At 32.4% G+C, this 18037-nt stretch overlaps 1 protein-coding gene across 6 annotated transcripts; it reads right to left on the reverse strand.

The window, feature by feature from the left end:
* Nucleotides 1-819: 819 nt before the first annotated feature.
* Nucleotides 820-10142, reverse strand: LOC110732342. 6 transcript variants are annotated; one of them, XR_002513471.1, is made up of 11 exons: nt 9700-10141; nt 8556-8631; nt 8255-8362; nt 7897-8013; nt 7178-7516; nt 4763-5085; nt 4317-4416; nt 4165-4224; nt 2838-2943; nt 1820-1960; nt 1358-1457 (listed from the first exon to the last, which is right to left on the reverse strand). XR_002513471.1 is itself a non-coding variant. In XM_021912275.1 (10 exons), exons 1-10 carry the CDS (start codon nt 9792-9794, stop codon nt 1306-1308), a joined length of 1476 nt encoding a protein of 491 aa, XP_021767967.1. In that variant the 5' UTR covers nt 9795-10142; the 3' UTR covers nt 820-1305. The 6 variants fall into 6 exon arrangements, 2 of the variants coding, with proteins under 2 accessions (XP_021767967.1, XP_021767968.1); XR_002513472.1 differs by having other exon boundaries at nt 2838-2924; nt 9700-10140; XR_002513473.1 differs by having other exon boundaries at nt 2838-2929; nt 9700-10140.
* Nucleotides 10143-18037: the final 7895 nt, after the last annotated feature.

Genomic DNA, 18037 nt, shown 5'->3' on the forward strand with positions numbered 1-18037 from the left:
TTGGTTAACCATAACTTAAATGTTTAATTTTAGAATATAATACATACATTTGTCATAAATATTATAGTACAAGTACCACTTTAATTTTTATATCCGTCAATAATAATAAAAGTTGGTGTAAATAAAAGTAACCCGAGTTTAAAAAGCAAAGAATGCTACGGAGTACATCTATCCGATGGATAATACAATAAGGGTTAATTCTCAATTATACGATAGTTTAATTAATTTATGAAGTAATTAACAAGATTTAAAAACTTCATTAGCATAATTAAAAAAAAAAAACCTTCATTAGCATAAGCAGGCAAGCAGCACTATTTAAGTCCATATAATTTACTGCTGTATTTACTGTATTTAAGTTGAAAATTAATTATACTTGTGTAAAAAAAAAACCCTCAGTTTTCTTGCTGAGTACTCAATATCTGTGACATTGTTTAGTGGGAATATTCCTTAACTAACTCGGCCATATTAATCTCTGAAATCATTCCTTAATTTTCTGTCTTCTTCCCCAATCCACGCCCTCTCTAATTTGACTATTCCTCTTTCCTATAATTTCTCCCTAATCATTTTTCACACCCCTTGCGAATTCAATTCTTGTAATTTTACTTTAATTGTATTTGTATATTAGGGTTTGTCACACATTATATGATGTTAAAAAAAAGTTATTAAGATTATAATCAAATAAAAATAGATGGATTAATTCGCAAACAAACTACAGTCTAAAATGTCTATGACAGCCTTCAGTCGTAATTTGAGTGCCGTAGTACGCATAGTCATAAAAATAGATTTTTACGACGGTGTTTTGGAATGTCCGCGACGATATTCTAACAGTCACAAATAATATTCAATGACGGCCCAATAACCATCACGACGTTATGACGGCCAGAAAACCGTCTTTGTAAGACACAGAGTTTGGATTTTAGGGATAGATTGTAACTGAAAGCATGTGGATTCATGAACTAAAAAGGACCTAGAAAACTCCTGTACAAAGTAACTAGGCAGAAGATTAGTAAAAGTCTAGGTATGCAGCATCCTAATACATTTTCCTGGGAAAATTGAACTTCTAACATGTGATCATGGAACGCGCTCGATATGTTCTCATCATACAGGCAGTAGAAAATCAAAAGCTATCAAACCCACCAAGGTTTTGTAGCTAGTCCTTCTGAGAATACATATCTAAATTTAGAGCTGTATGGTAACCACTCTATTACCTGAGATGCTTTCTTGCAGTACTTTGAATCAAGGCATCGCTGAATTGTGTCTTGGAGCTTCTTATCAACATTCTTGCAAACCCATTTGAGAAGTTCGTCAGATCCCATGGAAGCTTCTCTCGAATACCTTTCGAGCATCTTTGGCAGAAATACTTTCTTTGATTTCTTTATAATTATGTTGGATACAAGAAACTCCCTCTTTGCCTGTTCTAACTCGTCTTTGACATTGGCTGCTGTGTAGACCTTCAGCTGGATGTCATAGATACATAACTTTATACATCATGAGTAATAATACATAATTGGAAATTGGGGCAGATTAAACTACATAGGTAATCAGAAAAACAGAAGCAGACTGACAGAGCAAATTATAAATGCAAAAAGTTTCCATGGTTTAGGAACACATTAATTAGAATTATCAAAGCCCAAATGTTTCAGATAAATGTCTGGCTAATTTTGTCCTAAGCCGCATGATAGACCTTAATCACCTTATCAATTGTGATTAATGCATTCAAGTCAGTCCCATTTATACGACAGTAAAGATTGAGACTTGGTGTTTATGGTTTATAACACAATTATAGATAATGGAGGTAGTCCAAGAGCAAGGAAGTTACCACAGGATCGGAGTAGGCTCCAGTGCAGAGTGCAAAGCAAACAAGGGATTGTGAATCAGGAAAACTGAGTTTTGAGCTAAGGAGTTGCTTCTCATCTCCAGATTTCTTTCTAAAGGCAGTCGATAGAAAGGTTTCAACCCACTGAACAAACAAATACTACTTAGTGAAGGCATGTTTTTCTTTGACTCCTATGCAACTGAATCAAAAAGATTGCATAGATGATGCTGATAAACAATAACAAAAATTTAAAAATTGTGAAAATGCAAGAATATCATCCAAGCAGACATAGGAAATTATCCTGCAACCAAATTCAAACACCACATACATCAAGTAATCTTCTAGCTGGTGAATCAGAATCACAGTAAAAAAAATCCTTTCAGCAACAACTCTATTATCTAATCTTTTCCAGTTAAAATTTTAGTTTGATTTCACACCACTGTTTTCTCTTTCCATGTTTCACAAGGAAAAGGAAATGAAAGATGCTCCTGTACAAACTTTTCTACAAGGGAAGGATGCCAGTTTACCATTCTCTCATTCAGATCCCTCCAACGCAATTTGGCAGGCACATATTTATTTTCAAAGATGTGAGTAAATATCAGTCTAACAGGATAGAGGAGGTGAAATCAATAGATGAAGAGCAGTACATTACTCAATTCCAAAAAGAATGTCTCTTGATGTTAGCGTTGAGTTTAAAGAAATATTAGAAGTTTTGAGGAAAAAAAAAAAACCTAGTTTCTGTATGGATATCGAAAGAGAGAGAGAAGGGCATAAATAGGAAGGTTCGAATAAGTACAAAAAAAATACACATACATCATCATTAATTTTAGGGATAGTAAAGTCAATTTAAGGACAGCTAACAACACATAGTGATTCTTTAGCATTATTTTGAATATTAACAAAAATTTTAAGGTAAAAGCACATGGATCAAGTATCAGGACACAAGCAGTTTGCCAGTTACAATCTGGAAACTACAATCCGTAAGCTATATAACTAATAGAGAATAGCCAGAAGCAATTACCCCACCAACTCAAGGTGTACGAAAGCAGAAGATTGAGTGTTCTATGGCATTTGCAGTGACAACTATGCCACCAATGTTGTAGCCCGCCTGCACTACACAGAGTAACCTGTCAATTCATCAGGTTGTATGATGTAAAAATTTGTGAAAAAACAGAACTATTATTGAATCATTAAGCTAAGAGACTAATAGTATCATTGAGAATAAGAGCTTTAGCAAACCCTTTAATGATTTTTTTTTTTTTTTTTTTTTTTTTTGTATTTTCAGCTATTTGAGAAGCCAACCTCCCAGATATAAACACCAATACAATTATTTAAAGGCATTTCTTAAGAATAATGCTGATTGAAACATTACTACAGCTATCACTAAGTTAAAAATAAAAGAAATTTGGTCAAAGGTAAAGCAAAAAACACAAAGGTATCTGAATCATGAATCATGCCTGACAACTGTTGAGAGTCTATCAAAATTAAAATGACTTGTGGTATCATCCACTCCAGGTACAAAGATAAAAGGCCACCCTTACCCCTTTACAAGATTAAGGGTCTTGTTTTGTTCACCTTATTTCCACTTATTTTAGGGTTAATATAAGTTGAGATAAATTAAAATAAGGATTAATAGGTTTTGATCAATCTATCAATCAAAGCCTTAATCCCATAAATGGGGTCGGCTAAAGGAGGCAAGTGTTGCAACACTTGCCTCTTTTGTTTGTTTCTAATTCTTATTATGGCATCGGTCTTCACAATTATTTTATTGTTTCTTTTTCTAACCCCACTTGCATTAATTCTTTATTATTTCTCTCTTCCACAACAAATAAAAATACCTTCATAGGCCCCATTGGCTCTACATGTAGATTAGTTTATTCAATTCAATATACTAAGCCACAACTCCACAAGCTTTCCTAAAACTACACGCAAACACATGTATTGCAAGTATTTAAGAATAGAGGGAGTAGTACAGGTTCTAGAAAAATAAGTTTAAATAGTTTTCATAATGGGTCACCAAAGTTCAATTTACAACTAAAATGAGTAAAATAAGTTATAGTAAGTAAAAGCCAAGCGAATAATCTCAAACCCAGCTTTTAAGTTGCTTAGTTGGGTTGACAAAATGTTGCAATTTATTATTTGGTTCCCTTTGAAGCAGCAGGATCTAAAAGAACCCTTGAAAGGAGGATGCCATTGGAATTGCAGGAAAGGAAAAAAAGTTTCTTTAAAATTAAAGTGACTTTGTTTGCAAGGGGCACATTGCTTAAAATGCCAAATAATTTCCCTTGTCATTAAAGGTATAAAGCATGAGTTGATACATCAATAAGAACATCATGTAATTGCACTACCTTGTGAAACAGAGCTAGTCTTCTCAGAGAGCTATGGGGGATTCCATACGCTAAATATGCCTGCAAAATACAAGGATCAAAGAGTTACAATAAATATATATAACATGCAAACTTAATATACAATTATGAGTGAATTATAATGTAATCCATACATGCATTATGAGTGAATTATAGATGTTGATCCAAAATGCAATTTGGGCTTCGACTTCCATTTGGCTCACATTAACCCTTTTAAGTTGCTCAACGAGTGCTCTGCAAGCGGAAATAAAGGTTTGTGTTCAAAATTTACACACATTGTAGAAGTTTCATGTGTGTACCATACGTCAGAAGTAACAAACATTTACACCACTGATCAGAGAAAATAAACAGTGATATAGTAAACCTGAAATTTACAAGTATTCATGGATCTAAGATCCAAACCTTTAATTTGAGAAAAAAAAAAAACAGCTGAATGACAGCATCTCTATCCTAAGTTCCAAATACCCTTTTGCAAAGCAATTGGATTGTAAAACACAAACTCATACACAGCACATTACGGTTTTGAGTTTGACCACATGTAAGGAGCCATTGCCAGTTTGCCACTAATGAGGGAACCAACCTATAGCTGGTGATTGCATAAGATGCACGAGAAACTTGTTTTTTGTCAGTTGGCATTGAGGATATCTCTAGCATGGATTTCGAAGTATGCTTTTTCTGGCTGCCAAGCTGGGGATTAAAATCACCACAAAACTTTGAGACACCAGATGATTGATGATTCCCTAAATTGTCCGAGTTTGTTGATGTAGCACTGCAAAACCAGCAGTAAACTGCAGCCATACAGTTAACTATTTCCTCAGACAATTTGCTAGGGCACTGATGAAGGTAATCCTTCAATGTTCGAACACCAGAATTCTTTACTATGTCTGATGACTTCCCATGAACCTGGAATTCACAAAAAAGAAATCTAAGGAGCAAAATTATCAAAGTCCAAACTTAGAGGGGAAGGAAGGGGAGGAGGGGTGGGGGGGGGGGGAGGGTGGTTCAGGCACAGCCTAATAAGAAAAAATTACAGCAAGTTGAAGACAGCCGGTCAGTGGCAGATGAAAGAGCCTTTGACTAATTCAGACATTCTATGTTGATCGGACACGGGACACGTGTCCGACCCTTCACTGTCCACTCGGACACTTCCATTAAGAGTAGAGAGGAAAAAAGAGGAGAAACATGAAAGAAAAATACATCTTATTCGAAGACCACCATTGATATAGAGAAGATGGAGAGAAGAAGATAGCCATTTATTAGGAGAATTTACCGAGGAAAGAATTAAAATAAAATAAAAATAAGGTTGGACGTAATGAAAAACTTAAAACTTTTGTAATATATAATCTATTTATATAATTTTAAGTGGCATATTGATGTGTCCCCGTACCCGTGTCCAAATATCGGACAGAGTCCCCGTGTCCTAAAATTTTGGAACTTGCCGGATCGGACACTTGGACATGTGTCCGCGTCCGACACCCGTTCCCGAGTCCATGTAACATAGCAGACATTTAATTCAGCCTTTTGGTAGATGACATCATTACAATAGGACAGATAAATAACTCTAAGGAACTCCTCATCTCCATACATGAAGGCAGGAAATTCAATGCAACGTGATTAAAATAACAACAAAAACAACCCAAGTGCATTCTGTTGATGCTGGTCTAAGGTCTAACCTTCTTAGAGGTTAGGATCTGTTCAGCCATCTGAAAATAAACTTTTGTTTCTGAAACACACTTTTTTTAGAAACTAATTCTAGAGAAAGATTTATTAGGAACATAAATTCTTGCCCACAAAATCTTACAAACACTTATGAGATACGGAAACAGTTTTACATTGTTTGACCAATTGTTTACTAATAAGAGTTTTTGGCATGCTTTGTATATTCTAGTTGCTCAACAGAAATAGAGACAAATACATATAAGGTTACCTAAAGTTACTCATTTTCCCCACCCCTATGATCTTTTTCTTATGTTCTTCACCAACACTGCTAGAACCTCGTGTCACCTCCCATGTTTTCTCCTGCACATTCATCTCAACATACACATCTTTGCTACTCTCGAATTCCTAACATGATCCTTCCTAAATGCCCTGCCTCCAACCCATATGAACCCAAAGCACCTATTTCATCACCTGAATTCATCTTTGTAGTTTTCACTTCTTAAAAAAGTGTGGTGGCCAAGTTTGAGTATATCTAATCTATATAGCTAGATTTGCAGGCCTCAGCTTTAATAAGCCTATCACATCCCAAAAAGGTTAAATACTTGCTTCCCTAACATTGATATCAAAGCAATCATATGAATACAGACTCCACTCTCGAGTTCAATTTGCTGGGGTGGAGCGGGGGCCGGGGGTAGGGTGGGAGGATGGGGGTACAATAAACAAATCTGACGTTTATATCAACAGATATTGAGGGCCATTTTACAAACAGGCCAAATTTAAGTATTACTTCGTATTATTCATAGAATTCATATCAAACCTGCCATACCCCCCTCCCTTTCTACATGAATAAAAGTATCCATTTGCAGCTAATATACCATATGAACATCAAGTGACAATGTTAATGCATGCTACATGATGAAAGTTTCTTTGATTATAATGCATATGTAGATATTGATGTGAAAGTGATACATCATCAGTCTCATAACATCATTTCAAGCATCTTAAACATTACTCGCTATGAAGAGAAGACTATAAATTAAAGAGTTGGCAATTACCATCAAATGTAATTTATGACAATGATTAATATCTGTGCTACATGATGAGGGGATTGTTACAGAAAAATGCATATATAGCTATTTATGTGAAAGTAATAGGTCATCACATCATTTCAAATATCTAGCATCCACTAACTAATCTCTACAAAAGAAGGAAATCAATTATAATCTGGCAATTTCTTTTTTCATTTTGTTGACCAAGACAAGACTTGATAGGGACTCTAGATAGAAATTATTTCTAAAAAATGGTACTAATTCATGATTTGGATTCTAGAAAATACCTTGATCTGGTTAGAACAGGGCTTCTCATTATGGATGTCTATTTTTCCTACACATAATGAGCCATGTTTAATCTTGCCATCTTTCTTTGCAGAAGTGCTTTTTAAAGAAAGACCTCGCAAAGGGAATTTCTTCGAGGAGCAAGTTGCGCTTGAAATTTTGCTAGGATGCTTTCTTGGTTTATTTTTAGTATGAACAGGAGAACTCATGCTAGAGGTTTGCACAGAAGATGGCTGACTGGCACACTGCTCAAAGATGTTCCTGTAAAGAGTTAGAACATGCTGCTCTCTATTGGAAACCTCCTCTTCAAGTAATTCAATCTCGGCAATCAGCTCCTTTGCCTGATAAAACTCAGATAAGTTAACAACAGTAGTTCCCAATATTAAGACGCCCAAAAGACAAAATAACCATTAACTTGCACCTTCTACTTTCTTAATAAAAAAATATTCCACAAAGTACAATTAAGCAAAAGGATTCAAGCTCCTAAGTCAACTATGCCACTAGTGGATAAAGGCATGGTTTTATTGGGGACCCTAATGCAACTAATTACTCACAAATTCATGTTAATTAAATTCCTATATTATAAGATCTATATTGTTCATTTGTATTGATATTTGTTCCAAGTTTCCTCATTGATCAAAGCTAATATAATTTCAAACATTTCTGCAAGTGGGAGTCATTAAGCATTAGTAGGTTTACAGAATTAGAGGCTTTGTTTTACCTGAGAGGCAAGATGCCTATGACCTGGTGACAAAGCACTAGAAGCCCGACCGATTGCTTTCTCCAGCATAATGCGCATAGACTTCTCTTGCTGCAAACGTGATTGTAGCAAATATACCTGCAATTAGCATTACACCATGCAGAATTATGTTAAGCACGTTATATAACAATCATGTAACAAGTTGAGATTCCTATTTCATAAGCAACAGTATCACAAGTTCAAGTGATCCTTGCCCAAGACGCATTTGTAAACTCAAATACTTCAGAACAAGACATCTATCCCTTTCTATTTAAAGTGAGATTAGTATTCTTTCAACATTAGGATTATATAGTTAAATTCATTCAACAAAGTAACTTACATCCTTTTCCAAAGAGGCACGGTGATTTGATGAGCTTGTACTCGAATCAATGGATCGCCCATTATGAGGGGTTTCAGAGCCACAGGTCCTTGATGAAAACGGTGAGTCCTATGAGCAACAAGAACCCAAAACAAACATGTAACTCGTCAAAGTAAATCATACTCATCATCTATAAACATATAGGCAGATAACAAGATTCAAATTTTCAACATATAAATTTGTAACAATTTTAACCATCTTAGCCCGACCATCAAACAGTGAAGCTACATTCAAAACTAATAAAAAGGGAATGTGGTCTTACAAGTGATAAATCATGGTTGCAGTCAATAGAATAAGGAACTCCAAATCTTGATATATCAGCTTTCTTGTCTGAAGCACTGAAGTGAGAAAAAATGGAGACATTTAGGCAGCGATATATACACCCCAATATGGTATACTACTCTACTAATACATCAATATGTTCTCATTTGGAGTACTACTACTTAATAGCATCCAAACTAGCATCATGTACATCACATATCAACACAAATTATTCCATGCTAAATTGAAATAAGCACCCATCAGTTTACTGCATTGCAGGATTACCATTTATAATAACTTTAAAGCTTTATATTTACCAAGATCTAAGAACAATTCACAGCCAATGGTAAGCAGAACAAAGTCCGAAAATTTTAATGCCAAGCATTGTCAACAAATTTGACAGACAATCCTAGCAGCTATAAAGGGAAGATAATTCAGACTCACTTCAAATTGTCATATGCCAAACCATATATTAGTGTCTAGTAAGTATAAACTGGCACAAAACTACAAAACACAAATATATAGACTAAAGTACTGGCCCATGAATATATGCATAAGTGCACAACAAATTAAGTACCATATTTCAACAACCCAATTGAACAAAATAAACAAATCAACTTAACTAGATTTCATCAGTTATAATTATTTTAAAAAATTATTTAAAACATAACCAAAGAAAATTAACAATAAAATAGTAGGCATATAATAAGTAATGTTGTAACCTCCTTGAACGCCTATGGTGAAATGAAACCCCATTCTCACCCCTCCCACCAACACAATCATCTTTACCTATGCTCAAACCCTCCATTAAAAACCTCAAAAGATTGAATTTTTTTTTTTTCCTGGGTTTCTCTTAAACAGTTAAAATTGTACCAAAAAAAACCCTCATTTCCAATTCCCAACAACTAAAAAAGGTAAAATAGGTGAACAAATTAAAACCAATTCACTGTTCTCCAACTAACAAAATTGAAGTAGAGTTAGTGTAGTAAATGTTGAAGGACAACTGATAAAGACTACTCAATCAATTTTCACATTAAATATAAAAAAGTTGGAGGTAAAAATTTGAAATTGATTAAATTTATTTGTTTTTTTTAAAGAAAAATGATTTAGAGTTGAGAACCCAGTAAATAGACAACACGAATTACCTTAAAAAAAGTGGGACAAAAGAGCAAAATTTGAACAAAACAGAAGTGCAGATAAATTGAAGGAATTGGGGTAAGTTGTGTGAAGTTGGGAGCATTTAATGAGAAGAAATTGAAGAAGCATTTAATTTTTCACCTGCAACTGCGTGTGAAATATTTCTGCGGATTTCTCTTTGAAAACGGAAATATGAACAAGATGATAATGATATTGATGATAAATTGATAATATATTTTTTTTTTTTGGAGTGTCAGAGTGTGGGCAAAACTGCAAAAATCACCCGGTCACTCTGGTGAAAGTTAAAGCATGGTTTGAGACTTTGAGCATGAAAAACGTCATTAAACTTAAGTCGGTTTTGAGTTTGCCTCGTTTTTTTTTTTAGTTACTCCATTAGGTAATTTCTGTCTACTCTATTTCATACCGTAAGTCGGTTTTGAGTAATGGATTAGAGTGTCAACAAAGTTAATACAACTCTAAAAAAGTGAAAGTTAAGATATGAGGCAAACATTAAGGAACAACTGGAGTATATATATGATAACATCTATATATAATGTTACTCACTTACTCAGTATAGGACTTATACGAGGGATTGGTACACTTTTTGAAACACTTAGAGGGGGAAATTGAGCCCTTAACCCTTGTATGTAAACGATGAAATTAAACATCTTTATTAGCTTGAATTGCACTCTATAACACTAGAGCTTAGCGAATATCTAAATTGTAATTAAATACTCATATAAAGCTTATATAATTATATAAGTTATTATATACTTTTTCAACAACTTTTTGATGCTGACATTCACATCGTCACGCGTAATTTCAAGTAACTCCTAATTTCAAGTAACCCCTAATTTTAAGTAACCCCCAATTTCAAGTAACCCCTAATTTCAAGTAATTCATATTATAAGTAAACCCCAATTTCAAGTAACCCATAATTTCAAGTAGTAACCACTAAATTGAAGTAGTAACCTCTAATACTCAGAACATAAGACAAAAACAAGTAACCCATATTATAAGTAACCTTTTTTTTTTTTTTTCTGGAACAAAAGTAACCCCCAAATTTCAAGTAGCCAATACTATCAGTAACCCCTCGACAGTTAAACCATATATAAGTAACCCCTTTTCTTCATCTTCTTCTTTAATAGATCTCCTTCGAAGCTACTCCAATGACGCCGAAGAAGACGACGACGACGACGAACAACCCCAAGTACACCAAATCAATCCAAAAACCCAATAACCCCGTTTATATACTTTTGTTGCGGAATTGCTTGAGAATTTTGCCCAAAATCGCACATAAACACCCCAAAAATCGATTTGGGGGTTTTCAAATTACTTGCTCTTTGTGTAAATTTCTTGCATGAATTTGTTTGTATGTTGTACCAATCATCCTCATATAAGGTAGGAGAGAGAAATCATCCTCATAGAAGGTAGGAGAGAGAAAAGCATGAGAAAGGGAATACAATGAGGAGCGAGAAGTGTGAGACCAAAAAAAAAAAAATGGCTTTAAATGGGGGTCTGTAACACCCTACTGAAATACCTGTTTTGCCCTTTTTGAAATACGAAATAGGAAAATCTAAGACCCTACCGCCACCGTGAAAACGGCTAAGGCAAATATCAAAGACACACAGCGGAAGACTATCTTTTAGAAATCCATATGAAATAAAGTTTAATAAAATCAACTCAAATTTTAAAACCAACTTACACTAAAACAATAACTTGGAACCATTAAAGGCCCTTTTTAAGCCAAAGTAAATATAAACATTAACTAATGTTAGTGTCAAAAACTACATAAATAATTCAATACAATAAATAACAAACAAAGAAACATATAACCCTCTTCACTCAGACCCATCATGCTTGATATGCTTCATCACCTGAAATCTTCTCTCTACTTGTCCCCACTACTCGCCATTAGAAATGGGTCGTTGTAGGGCCAAGGTAAAGAAAAGGCCAAACAAACATGCAAACACACAATCAGCAATGCTGAGTACATAAGCGTAACAAAACACACTAACATGCTTTCATCCTATCAACACACAACTTACCTTGTTGCACCTGTTCACAAGCATACAAGACACCCAACACCTAACTAGAGAAATACTAATGTTCATTTAATTTGATTACGCATCGAACGGATTTCCCCCTAACCTGCCCCAATAAAGGGGTACTAACACGGGAGCTAACCATGAAAGTATAAAAGAACTACTCGTAAGCGGCGGAATTCCTGCGCATAATAAAAAGGAAAATACAGCGTCTGATACTCCCAGTAGAAGCTATGGTCAAATATAAAGTCGCATAACTCCCCCCATATGTTCATACTCAAGGTATATACGTTCCAAGAGTTTTGGTGCGTAATCTCTTTCACTTTACGTTATTTACAATTTATTTGACCTGGTGATGACTCTAAAACGCAACACAATCAAACATTAGGATTTATTCAAGCATTCAAACATACCAATTTAAATTCTTGAATAATTAGTGACCACATAAATTTAATGTTGAACCAATGCTAATCTACCTCAGTGTCAGAGACACCTTAAACGCATAATGCGCCACAAATCCTCCCTCAGTGTTAGAAACACATTAAACGCATAATGTGCCACAAATCCTATCCCTCGGTGTTAGAAACACCTTAAGTGCACTTGGGCACCAAAATATAATTTAATCCTCGTGTACATAGACACTTAAATAGCTCATTCCTCATGCGTATAGCATCAATAAAATTATATGAACCATAATAAAATTCTCTTTCCATATTTCAAACCAAATTAAACATGATTTCTATCATGACAATAATAAAAGTGTGGTTCATATCCAACATGCCAATATAATAAATTTTAATCACCAATTCACCATGAATAATTCATACATCACAAATCATTCACCAACAACAATCCAATCAACAAATTCCAATCAACACCTATCATGATACTACTTGGAATTAATTAAACAAAGCCTAGCATGCTTCCATACAAATAAATAATCACCAAGTACGCGAACGTACCTTAAATCATCTTTCCAACTAGCCACAATGCTAGAAATTACTCAATTTAAAGTCTCCTACAATACCAAATTTATAAACTCAATTATTTTTTTTTATTACACAAATTTCCAACAATATATACACTCTTTAAATCACTCATAAACCCCCTAAAATAATCTGAAATTTAATTTGAAACCCTTACTTTTATTCCCAATTAATGGGTAATTAAAAATTCTTTCAAGAAACATAATTATAGCTTATATATAAAAATTCTGGCATTATTAAAACTTATAAAATTGCTGTAATTTAGTTTAAAAACATTAATTTTAATAGTTTTAATAAACCACAATCAAATTCCATCAATAAACATTAATTTAGAAACCTAGGGTTTTCAATTTGGGGCTTTTTGATTAAAAACTAAATCTGAAAATTACATTAAAACATTAATCCTTAGTTAAAAATCAAAAACTGCCCGAAAAACATATTTAGAGGCTGAATTTGGCCACGAGAGGGTGGTGCTCACTGAGGGAGTGAGTTTTGTTTAAAACGTCGTTTACACATGAAAAACACTGTTTTTTTTTTGTAAAAATCGAACGAGTTAGAATCTAAACGTGATTAAAAATTAAGAACGGAGAATAAGCAATACGCAACCACCTAGGCCACCGCTGCCGCGCCGCCTGGTGGCTGCTGCGGCCAGTGAAGGTTGGTGGTGGTGTGTGGCGTGTGTGGTGGTGGTTAAACAATAAATAATTAAATTAAAGGGGAAGGGGAAAATTAAGGGGAAAATAAAATAAGAGGAGAGAGAGAATTTACCTTTGGGTGCACTCCACCCTAGGCATATGATGGGTATTTATAACCTCTCTCATAACCTCCTACTTACTACCCTTAATAATCCATTTCCTACTCAAACTAGGATTCCTAATCAAACTAGGATTTTGACTTTCTTTAAAACTTTGACTTTTAAAAATTATCTTTTATAAAATAATATGCTCCAATATTTCCAAATTATAAATTAAAATATTTTCAAGATTATTAAATAATTAAAAATACAATTTTAATAAAAATCATTCTTTTTAAATTAATGAAAAACCCTAAATAATTCATTTCGAATTATTTAAATACTTTTAAGAAAATACTTATTTAATAAAATACGTATAAAAATACGGGGTATTACAGGGTCCGTTATTTTTTGCTTTAAAATAACGGAAAACGAGGTTAGAAATGGGGGTCCGTTATTTTTTGTAAGCAAGCCGCATACAAAAAATTAAGTGTTCCATATTCTTTTCTAGGAAATTACAAATGCTAAATAGCTTACTTTAGCTAATAAAGTTAACATAACACCAAAACTATGTTTTGGGATTAAAGAAACTTGTTATATCACATGTTTTTTTCCTTTTCATTCTAAAAATTAAGTTACAATTTCAATTAGATTAATTGAGAATACTCATTTAATGAATATAGGTTACTATCGTGGATTAAATAACTAGGATTAAATAAATAACAGCAGTGGATGATTCAGAAATTCTCCCTTAGGGGTTCGGACTCTCGGAGTTATTAAACATTGCATAAGATAATTTAAATTAGTTAAATGATGTATATAATAAAAGTACATGTACAAAATAAAAGTATGATTGTGTAAAATAATATATACAGTAATAAAAATCAAATGAAGAAAAAGAAATTACAGAAATCATATGCTATGTAAAATGTCAAGTAAAAAGAAAATAGTCAAACAAAAAGTATGAGAGTTTTAAAAAAATTTATACATATTCTTTGATTTTAATGAAAAGTAGAAACAATAATACAAATCAAATGAAACAAAAGAATCCCTAAAAAAAAAAAAAAAAAAAAAGTCAAAGAGGCTACTAGTCTAGTATATAAAAAGAGTAAAATAAAATAATTATAAAACAATGGTTACTAGTAAAAAAGGTTAAATAAAAACATTAAGTATGGGATTTGATCCCGCAATCCCACGCCAACTAAGAAGTCACTTCAACCACTGAACCATAGAGATGTATATGAACTAAATTTCCTTTCATTTTTGTTTTAACCTTTTCAATTTTCTGGGTCACGTGACCCAACGTGAACAACGCTAAGTCCGCCACTGGCTACCTAGGTGCCTACTTCGGCTCTCATCACTCGAAAAAAGCTAACTACATGCACGTTTTGAAAAAATGAGCAACAAATGCAAAATTGGGGGCAAGGTTCCTATCTAAGACATGCCAACATTAATCAATCAATAACATAATATTAAACCAAATATCGGGAATGACACGTGTCATTTCCTGGTGCTGTATTTTTCCTCCAAAATCGTTTTTTATTCCCCAAAAACATCAACTACTTAATGTAAAATATACTTTATATATATTCACCAAATCATATAATTGTGATTCACTTTCCTAGAAAAATATATATTGTGATTCTCATATTTTCCATATCCTTTATTGTATATTTTTTTTATATCTATAATATTCCATCTTTAACGCAATACTAAAACAGGCATTAGAAACTACAACCACTAAAAATTGACATGTGTCACTTTATGGTGTTGTTTTTTCCCTCGAATTTTTTTTCACGGAGACATTAGCTACTTATTGTAATATATACGAAGTATATACTAAAATAAAATATTCACCAAATTATTTAATTATTCAGTTACCTAAGAATATATATATATATATATATATTTGTGGTTCACATATTTTCCATAATATATTATTCTAATATACTACCTTCATCTGAAAATTCGACTCACTTACTATTCATGTGGTCAAAATAAAATAACTTTGACCACATTTTATGAGCTATACAATATAAATAAATTAGCATGTGAAATCATATTAGATTCCCCTTATTAAAAATAATCCAAATATCAACTTTTTACAAATTTCACTTATACACAACCAGAGTTATTCATGGTCAAATATGTTTATTGGAGACCGCGCAATTGCAAAGTAAGTCGAACTTTCAGGAATGGAGGGAGTATATTACTTTGTATATTATACAGAGTAAATATTTTTCCTTAATACTCATCTTTTAATATGACAACACTTCATTCCTTCAAAAAAAAAAAATAAAAAAAAAATATATGACAACACTTTCATGTGTAGTATTTTATTCCTTCAAATCTTCAATATATTTTATAATCAATACTGTTGTAACAAAAAAAAAAAAAAGATGTGTTTTTGAAATAATTGATTCATTCCATATTATTATTATTATTATTATAATAAAAATATTTGTTATTCCTATATTTTCTATTTAGAAATTTCAAAATGTTTTTCTTAATCAACTTACTAATAGCATTTTTTTATAATATTTATTTTATTTGATTCTTTTTTAATTTTTAGTTATTTATGTATCAAAAGCACGACAATTTATATATGTTTTTCTATCCCAATTTGTATTAGATACATAGTAATATTTTATGTTACAATCTTATTTTTATCTTTTGAATACACACAACCTTAAATCTAATGATTTGAAGAAATTAATCGGGGTCAATATTCCTACCGATAGTGTTTAATATACAATTTTAAAATACTTAATTATTTAGTTAATAAATTGAAAAATGATACCAGATTAAAATTTTATAATACTTATTTGTCTAATTCACTCTTTCATTATATTTCATGTTTCATTTCATAATATACGTAAAAAAAATAAATACTATGGTTATATTTTGTCCACAACTCCACATGCAGTATATAAAAGATTTCATTTTTATTTGTTTAAAAATATAGTGTTGAATTATACATAATAGTTAAATTACCGTGCATGATATGAGATCTAATCTAGTTCAAGCAATTTGGAAGCCCTTTCCTCTAATCTATTATCTTCTTCCATTAGGCATCAAAGCAAAAATTGATACAATGCAAAATGCAATGAAATTTTTTCTAACGTCAGCAAAAAGACAAGAATGGCACTCCTCTAATTGCTTAGAATAAAATTTGTAAATCAAAAAATTTGGGCAGTGTAAGGCTAATATAAGGAGAACTTTCTTAACTTCTTAAACGTCTTAACCAAGCTTTTGTTGCAAAACTTGGGTGGAAGACCCCCTTTGATCCAAATAGTTTGTAGGTTAAACTTAAGTAATTTGAGAAAGATACCTTTTTTTTTTTTTAAAAAAAAAAACAACTCGAGAAAGATACCAGCTATATATATGTAACTCTTGTTCAATTGAATATAATCCTTAATTCAACAACTCTCATTTATATAAAGGAAAATTAGTTACGAAAAAGATATCTTCTTTTGGATAGAAATCGCTCGGACAACCCACACAAGCCTCATAGAGCTTCTACATTTCTACTCCAAATAAAATGTGTGTTGTTATATGTTAAGCCTCATAGAGCTCCTACATTTCTATTCCAAATAAAATGTTGTTGTTATGTTACTAATATTGGTGAGGGGAATGGGGATAGTGGACTAAAGGAGAACTTCGTGTAGGTGGTAGGTGTTAGTAAGTGAAATAGTGGGATCAATTATATAATAAAACAAATAACAAATATAAGAACAAAAAAGGTTATATATAGAGATGCTAAAAAAAAAAATCAGTTTCAAACAATTGAAGCAATAGTTGTATTCTTTTTGTTTTAGTAAAAAAAAAAAAAATAATAATAATAATAAAAAAAAATGATGGTGCAATGAGCATTTGTACGTCGATATATGTGATTTAAGGCAAGAGTTAACAAGTTCAATAATTATATTGCTCTAAGTTGAAAATTAAAGAACAAAGCATAAATCTATAATGAACTCTTTGAAGATGATCATTTAACTAAATTATTTCAACATCACAACCTTGTTAGCGAAAGCTTACATGAGCAACATAACCATCACATCATATTATATTGCAAATTATCTTATCTAAACAATTCCAAACTACATAAATTTAATTCAAATTAGTGATTTGGACAGGACATTTCTTAATTTTCTAACAGAAAACTAATGGGGTAGCATATGGTGTATCTCAAATTTATAATTGCCAAAATTGTGGCCTAATTTTTGTAAGAAAACTTGATAGGTGAATTTTTTGAATTGGATCTAATCACGTTGCAACATATTTGATTGAAGTCATTTGATAATAATGTTTGAATTGAATTATTCATATGATTCATTTAAATCCAATCAATATTTTTACAACTTTACCTCATGCTTCCTATATGAACACAATAAATGACACTATTGTTTTATGCGGCATATGATATTCATGGGTTACCCTAGCGCCTTTCATAAGAATTAAGACCCACATTCAACATTTTACTAAAATTCGTTACTAATACCATGTTATCACATCCACGTAGTTGGTGAGGGTCGAGCCTGAAACAAGCCCGGCCAGGGAGATGAGAATAGCTACCATGAGG

This window comes from Chenopodium quinoa, unplaced genomic scaffold (assembly GCF_001683475.1).
Source record: "Chenopodium quinoa cultivar QQ74 unplaced genomic scaffold, ASM168347v1, whole genome shotgun sequence".
Taxonomy (NCBI): domain Eukaryota; kingdom Viridiplantae; phylum Streptophyta; class Magnoliopsida; order Caryophyllales; family Amaranthaceae; genus Chenopodium; species Chenopodium quinoa.

Coding starts and splice junctions, on each gene's coding strand:
- LOC110732342 (XM_021912275.1), bottom strand. CDS start 9,794: ATGCTCCCAACTTCACACAACTTACCCCAATTCCTTCAATTTATCTGC. Junction 8,363..8,555: donor GCAACCATGATTTATCACTT/GTAAGACCACAT, acceptor TGTTGCTCATAG/GACTCACCGTTTTCATCAAG. Junction 1,458..2,837: donor GTACACCTTGAGTTGGTGGG/GTAATTGCTTCT, acceptor TATGACATCCAG/CTGAAGGTCTACACAGCAGC.